The following is an 8,328-nucleotide window of genomic DNA, read 5'->3' as shown; positions in this document are numbered from 1 at the left end:
CACATTGCATTGGCATGTTGACATCACCTCTTGTAGGGTGTTATTTTGGCTTTTCCTACAGGACTGCACTGTTGCCAAGGACCTTTACACTCCTTCGCTTCAAACTTTCACTTTTTCTTTACCTCTCTCTTTTTAAAACCATTTTGTATATTATCAAGCTATCATGGTTAATATAATCATACCCTCCCAATTTGTTAGTAGCATTTCCAAATGTCATTGAATATCTGAATTATGGTAAATAAACTGCTATTATTAACAGCCCCAGAATCCTTTTATTTAACTCTCCTTCTTTCTGCTGGCTAACCTGATTTACTCTTGAATAATGAACACGAGGCATCATTCCCTGTGTACCTTCATTTTCTTACACTGTAAAATGACTGATTTACTGTCAGCTGTACTGAGGTATACTGTGGGGAGCAATGATCTGAGCAGCCCTTATGATGAGTGGTTTTCTTTGGTCAATGAGACTGCCCAGCTCTTCAGTCTGATTCAGGGAGTGCTTCTGAGAAAAACAGCAGACTACAGCTGGTCTCAGTGACTGTGAGAGCAGAGGAAAGATGTATGAAATGATACATGGCTTACTCAAGTTTGAAAGAACACAGAAAATCAGAGCAGAAGACTCTAAATAGTTTAGACCTTATCCTTAGACTTGTTTTGTGAACAGATGTTTGGATTGCAAGAAGACGCTGCCCTCACATGTACTCCTGGCTTTAGCAGACAGAGAACAGAAGTAGGAGAGACCCACTGAGCAGGAGCTTCAATTCTCAATTAGTTTCAGGATGGCCTCATACATTGGATTCTCTTCTATGTTATGTCAGTACTGCTCCACACATCTGTTATGTGGCTAAGCTCTAGGCCTGCTCTATTTCCTTTGCAATCTATCATTCAGTCTGGATGATCAAATGAAATTATCTTTTTTTTCTATATATAGTTCCATTATGTCTAATTTTTGTCCTTCTTTATGCCATTCAAAACATTCCATTTTCCTCTTCTGAATTCAAGACTTCTGGCTTAGCAAAATATACCTCATGTGAAACTTCAATTTCACAGTGAAAAGGTGGATATGTTGCTTCATTTTAATATTTATTTACATTTTCCCATAGTTCAAACAAAACATGACATCCCATTTCAACTGACAAAATAGAAACAAACAAACAAAAAAACCCCACTTCTACAAAGTTAGCCAGTGTATAGACTTTCTTATTTTACAAAACAAAAGGTAGGAATATGTTACAAAATAATCATCAAACCAACCAATATGAATAGTGCAAAGAATGAATTGCAAGTATAAGAGAGAGAGGGAGGGAGGGTACGATGAATGGGAGGATGGATGGATGGATGGATGGATGGATGGATGGATGGATGTGTGGGTGGGTGGGTGGGTGGGTGGCTGAACAGAACAGGAAGACTATGAACAGCTATGCCTTTTATCACACAAAAATTTGTATCTCAGATAATTCATGATGTAGATTTAACTTCAGTAGCAGAAAAGGGTAAATATTTAATCCGTAAGTGATCTCTTTGTGCTGCTGATTTGTGTGCTGGCCAGTTCCTGGAGATGAATACAGCGGTAAACAAGGGCTGCTAAGAGTCACTGAAAGGAGTTTTTCACCCTCTGGAACAGAGGTGACCTATCAAGGGTATGATTAGTTTGTGTGTATTCAAGGGCCAAGGAAATGACTGAGAATTTCACGCAAGCAACAAGGTAAGTGCCTCCAGGCTGAACTTTGTACACCTTTTCCTCTTGTTTTCATGCTCTTTTGCACACAATTGTTCTCTAACCTGGGAGCTGAATTATCAAGGAGTCTTAGAAGCTACCAAGTCATGTACTTAGTAGCTTATAAGCTACTAAGTACCCTGCTCTGTCAGGGAGGTTGGACTAGATGATCTTTCGAGGTCCCTTCCAACCCCTATGATTCTATGTGGGCAGGAAGACTAATAGGTCTTGGATGTCCTGTCAAGTAACTATGTCAGCCAGCAACCCACCAGAAAAGGTAAATTATTTCTGCAGTGTTTCTTAGGATACTGCTACAACGAAGAACCTAAAATCTGTCTCCTTCACAGGATGACTGAATGTGAGTCTAAATAAAATAAAGGACAAAAATAATGTCAGTTACAGTATTTCTCAGCGGATTTGACCATTTTCCTTTGCTAGCTGACTGTCCTTAGTTAATAAATGTAAGAGGCATTCACTAAAATAAGCTCAGCTGCCCAGAGATGTTGTTCATCTTTACCCTTTGTGATCAAAGAATGTTTATTTTTCTAGGCAAAGTTCCCTGCAATACCTCATGTCTTGCCACCATACAAAAAAGAAACAAAACCATAATGAGAAATAGAAAGAATGCTGAAAGAAGGAATAGCTTCAGGGTGTAAACGTATGCTTACCTTGAAGGCACATTTCCTGCATGGAGTGTTTGGGTACTACAAAATTTTGCAATAAACCAAAGGACAGTGATTGTATCTTTCTCAAAAGGTGTATTAAACTGAAACTATTCAAAGAGATTTTTCCTTAAGATAAAAAACTGAACAAACAAAAAACAGCAACCCAAAACCCATCCCCACTACAGGCATAGCTTATATCTAAATAATTTCTGTGCCTCTAAAACTGACAAACCTCTCAGCTCTTTTCCCCTCACTCTCATTAACAGTCTGTCCAAAATACTACTGTACCCTGGATGGATGAAGAGTGAGTATATGGTTCATGTACAAAAAGCTCATACGTGACAGGATCTAACACTAAAAAACTGCCACTGTTTAATCAAGCAAGAACAGTGGAAGCCTCAAAAAGGGCACTAAGGATCCTAGTGTTCAAATGCTCAAGGCTCATAGTGGTGCTGGACTGAAAAAAGAATTCAGTGCTGACACCTGGTGATGCCAACACCAGATTTTCTAAAGATTTTGGTTGTTGGTACTCTTTTGAAAAATCAAATATTTTTACTTACTCTAGTGATTCAACAGGAAATAAGATTTTTTTAAACTCTGGCCAAGGTATTCATCCTAAACTCTTGAAAATTCAGTGGCAGCTACATCAGAAAAATAATCTCCAGAAATCAGAATGGATTAAAATACCTTTTCTATAAGCCAGAATTTTCCAGTTTTGTCTACATAAGTCCATGAGGATTGGAAGAGATATGTCTGTCGTACACCCAGCTACATGAGAGAGATCAATTGAATTTTGAATTGAAAAAAAGAATCAGTGCTGAAAATGCAGAGAAATTAAGTAAGTACAGAAACCTCCAATATGTCCATCTTTCAGTTTCTCGGGCACAAAATATTCTGTGGCTGGAGTAGGATAGAAACTGAATAGTTTAAGAATTCAACAGAGATGGAAAATTATATTCCTTTAATTTTTCTCCCCTCTTTATGGAGTATGCCATAATTTTATTTGCCATTACTGATTTGTGTTTTCAAGGGCTCAGGGGCAGTAGGCAAATACAGGCACTGAGCCTGCAGATCAGAGGTGGAAGTCTCATGACTGTTTCTTTCATAAAACATTCTCACGCTTCCTCAGCAACATCTCAGCACTCCTTCAGTTTGGTTTTGTTGGATTCCTTGCTGGTCCTTTTCAGAAACTGTACACTAGGAGCTGCAGTGAAAAACAGGAAAAACACCCAGAAGTTCCTTGAATGCCTTTGAAAAGAATGTATTTTGTAGAGAAGTTGCAATGCAACTCCTCACAGCCAGCCTGTAACAAAGCTGAGAATCAGTCACAAATTCAGCCCCATGGTCTCAGATATTTCACAACCTATACAAATTATCATTTAATAAATAATAATAATTTGCACTTTGTCAGTGATTTTAATCCAGTGATCTCAAAATGCTTCATAAAAGTTATCCTTCCATGCACAGAGAGATGTTGCAAGTGCTCATTACTAACTGGTGGGCTCCAAGGAGCTCCCTGGACTTCAGTAGGACTGTGGGACTACCTCCAATAGAGGCTGGCATGTTTATAAGCAAGTCCTAGCAGGACTGCAACTTGAAATATTTACAGTGGTGTATCTGTGTAAATATATATCACTAGGTTGCTGTAGGCCTGAAATTTAGGTGCATATAAAAAGGCATTTATAAGTTCCCTGTAATTTAAGTTCTACCACTAAACGTTTTAGACTCAATGTAATTAATCTCAAATATTATTTGGGATTTTAACATTGTAGCAATTTTTATGGGAGTCACACTGAAAGCAGTAAATTGAGAGCGTGTTAATTTTCTGTTATATACAATGTAAAATAAAATAAATGTATAAAACCCCCTTTATTTTTACTTATTATTTTAATTTACACTGCCAAGGCTTTCCAAATGTGTGATTTTAGTCAGCAGTAACCTTTCAAAAGATAAATGATTTAATAAATTATTATTTTTTTCATTTTAAAATTACCTCAAGACAAAATATTATGCCAGCCATAGAAATGACTATAAATAATGGGTACTTTGAACACTGTTTTCTCTGAAAATATGTATGAATGAGTGCTTTTTGCCTTCTGCATTTTTATTTAGAAAGAAGTTTTAAGACTTGCTGTTACTTTCAGCTAAGTGGAGATAAAAAAATATCTCCATGATGGACGCTTGTTGTTAATTCTTGAAAAGAGATTTTGGGTCCCAGTTAGTGGGGGTTTTATAAAGATACAAGTTACTTATGATGCAAGTTCAAGACAGAACATTAAAATTACGACAGTGCTGGACACAGTTCCAAGGTTTTTCAGGAAGGCAAATCACATTGGCTGTTAAACACGTTCTGACATTTTCAACAGCCACCCAGTTTGCCTGTGCAACAAAACATATTTAAAAAAAACCAAACCCCAATGTTTTTCCCTTAAATATCTTTCTAGACAGGAAAGATCTTATTTTAGCAGAGTCCCTCCTGTACTACCTCTACTGTAACACAGATTCCCTGTCTGCTAGCAGCCATAACCATGTTCACGTAGGATAACACAACAGCCCAGACTAACAAATAAAAAGGTTAAGAAATTGCAGAGACTTCCTTGTAACTTGTGCAGACCCCATGAAAATGTGCACAATGACATGTTGTCGTTCAGAAGATGAGACAGGGAGGGGTGGAACAGCTACAGGATCAGCTATCCTGTCTGTAGTTCCTCTGCTTGACCATTTACTATGTTTAAGAGGCAGAGTTTGTTGATTCTCCAGAATGATGCTCAGGGTTTTCACTCTGTTGACTGCTTCAGAAATGAGATTTTGTATCATTTTGCACTCGATGCTCCCTGGCTTTTATTTGGCAGTTCAGAAGGAAATGAATCTGCCCATGACCAAATCAACAAGCATTTAAAAAAAAAAAGCTTAACGTGGGAGGGCAAGTAAGTGAGATAAAGGCTTCTTTCTGGTTTGGCTGTGATGGTGGCCAGACCATACTTCAGTGCAGAACCTAGATGGTGAAGAGGCAGAAAAGGCAGACTTGACTGTATTACAAGTCGTTCTGTCTATACCCCAACTGTACTTAAACTGTTCCAGCAAAAGCCCATGGATCCACTCCAAACAAACCACTGATGAGCTTCTTATCAAAGTATGGATCATCACAAGGAAAAATAATGCTCTTCAGAGCATTACTTAAAAAGTAGTACTCCATACTTTTTAAAAGAAAAACACCCAAACCATGCAAGTCCTTTCTTCCAGGCAGGTCTGTTGAATCTGATCATCCCTTCTGGGACTTGCAGACTGATCTTCCTTCACTGCGTAGCACATTCATTGACATTAGCAGTAACTTCTCCCTTCAAATCCTCATTCAAGCTTTTTTTCTGCTCTATTTCAACCTGGCAGAGGAAAAATGAGAAAGGAAAACAGAAGATTAAAAAATTTTCCTTAGTGGCAGTTCATGTCCTGCTCAGTTGAGGAAACTCTTGGTAAACTGAGAGGACTGTGAAAACACGTAGACTGAGGAGGTAAAGCTGGATTTTATTTACTGTAAGCATTTTTAAACTAATCCAAACAGTTTTACAATTCAACAGCATCATGACATCACCTCGAGAAGACCTAATGTCATGCCCAGAACTGGTCTCACACGATTTTATAATCATTACCATCCTCAGCTGTACTTTGAATCCAAACTGAGAACCAAGCCTGCAGAGGACAGGTGGCTTCCTAAGTGACAGCAGAAGACCAGCCTCAATTTTGAACTCTGCAAAGACCGATGTACAAAGCAAAGAGATTCATTTTCAAAATGCACATCCACATTTGTGTTCTAAACTTCAACACCTCCAAAAAACTCAAGGATAATCCGATGTTTAATTCTTAAAACATCCCCTTTAAGATCAAATATCATCTCCAGGGAATTTAAGATACTACTAAAAGTGTAATCACAATGACCATTAAAAATATTTGCTATGAGAATCTTTTCAGTATCGCTCATCGCTGCTCTTAAAGGCAAGTAGGATGCCAACTTCTCTGCTGAGTGATCAGCCACCATGCACATTTTGGCATACTGAGATTCTTGGCAGGTATGCATGCACTGCATTTTCCCATCTGCTTCTCTCCTTAGGGCAGGCGGGAAGAAGAAATACTGAAGCAGAGAAATAACATGATCCTTTTGTTTGCTGTAGCACTCCCACTGCAGCTGCTATGAAGGGCAGCAAAACTCCCTGTTCACACTCCTACCCTATCAATTAATCCCCAGTAGCTGGCTGTGTATATGCAAGCAAGTTTATTCCATCTTTGCTGAGGGATAATCCCCTGCTTGTTTGCCATGAATCACTAGGCTGCACATGAGCTTGGGATGTGCCAAATTCACACCTCATCTGCCCATGGTATTTGATTTTTCCGCTTATGCTTCTCAAGACAATGAAGTCTGCAAACTAACCATGGTGACTGTGACGTGCTCAATTTTACCTTGTAACTATAGTGTGCTGAATAGTTGACCCACTTCCTCACGTCGGTCTTGTCCTCAACAGAGATGGACCGAACAGTGGCTTTGGAGGCAGACGTGGTGGGCATGTCAAATTCCACGTCTATGTAGCAGACAAAACTGGAAGGCACTTCCCGGTCAGAGCCAAGCTCCAGGTGACAGAAGAAACAGTGAGGGTGGCCAGAAGCTGGAAAAAGAGAGCAAACAAACACAGAAGTTGTGTTGGATGGATCAGAAAATGCAACATCTACAAGGAAGAGACTTCACAAAACTGCCAGAAACTGAGAATCTGCCCAGGTGCACTCGTTCCTAGTAAGTGACAGTATATTACCTGTTTCAATGCTGAGGGTGTTTCCAGAGGAATAAACCAAAAAGGACTGTCAATCACTTTAATTTGCTTTTTAGTGGGTGAAAATACAAGATGTGTATCACACACAGTAGGGTAAAGGTATTTCGCCTCTTGTGTATGTGACATGCTAAGTACACTGTGGCACATCCTTCTGAAATATCATCTGTTGAGAGTAAAGAAAGGTGGGATATGGCAGATATTTCACATATATTTGAAATTGTTATCCCCATTTGTAGCAGAAGATATACTGGATAAAGTTACTTAACTTTCCTGGGTTAAACAAGCAAATCTGTGCACAGCTTGACACTAACTGTTTATTCCTTACTCTAGCCCATGACAAGATGGGTAGTCATTAAAGATGGCAAAGCAAGGAGGTAATACATTCAGCTCTGTCATCTGTAAATGATAAACTTCGTTATTGTTTTTTCCTCTTTGTTTTGCTGGACAACAGTGATGTTTAAAAATTAAAGTAGGGACTGCTAGTCAAGGTAGGCTGGTTTTATTTCTGACTACTGCCAACTCCCTAAGCTCTTGAGCAAGTAATTTAAGGTCTGTGCTTCAGTTTCTCAGTCTGCAAAATGAGGATAAAGCCTTCAAAGCCACCTTAGGCTTTCTGATTGAAGAGATCCTATTATCTCAGTAAGTGTAACTACAAGTGATGTGTAAATAAATGAACAGAATCCTTGTCTGCCACCATTGGTGAATTCTTCTCCATACAGCTCAGCAATGTGTACAGGACAGAGACAAGTAAGCAGGCAGGCAGGCTGAGTAAAAAGAACTGGGTGGTGAAAGCCCAGAAGCTCCCCCTGGGAAGAGGAGGAAAACATCAACTGTGAAGGACTTGCAAGCCTGGGCCTGGAAAGGAAAGTCAGCCTTGCTGGCTGAAATTTGAAAAGCATGATGTGGGATTTTGAGATACCTGTCCCAACAGGATGAAATTGAGCAGTCTTCAGAGGGCTTAGGGATTACAACATCCCACTGAACCTCTGAAAGAGCTGGAAAAAAAATTCAACTCAGTGTTAAGTCTGAGTAAAAATTTGAGCCTCCTATTTCCAAAGTCTAGCCAGTTTCCTCACAACTGTGAGGTTTTAAACTCTGTCTGTGCAGTGCACCTGGCTCAGCAGCAGCC

The 8,328-nt window shown here is 39.2% G+C and overlaps 1 protein-coding gene across 1 annotated transcript in view; it reads right to left on the bottom strand.

Moving 5' to 3' along the window:
* Nucleotides 1-5,678: 5,678 nt before the first annotated feature.
* The window catches only part of STON2 (stonin 2), a 10,530-nt gene continuing 7,880 nt past the window's right edge, over nt 5,679-8,328 (bottom strand). The window contains exons 2-3 of the mRNA XM_008946949.1: nt 6,835-7,037; nt 5,679-5,762 (exon numbers count right to left, since the gene is read on the bottom strand). Of these exons, the coding sequence (XP_008945197.1) occupies nt 5,679-5,762; nt 6,835-7,037 (287 nt within the window). The remainder of the gene's footprint in view (nt 5,763-6,834; nt 7,038-8,328) is intronic.

The sequence above is a fragment of the Merops nubicus genome, unplaced genomic scaffold, assembly GCF_000691845.1.
Source record: "Merops nubicus isolate BGI_N331 unplaced genomic scaffold, ASM69184v1 scaffold23870, whole genome shotgun sequence".
NCBI lineage: Eukaryota > Metazoa > Chordata > Aves > Coraciiformes > Meropidae > Merops > Merops nubicus.
Note: the sequence above shows the minus strand (reverse complement) of the source record. Positions and strands in the feature narration are given on the sequence as shown.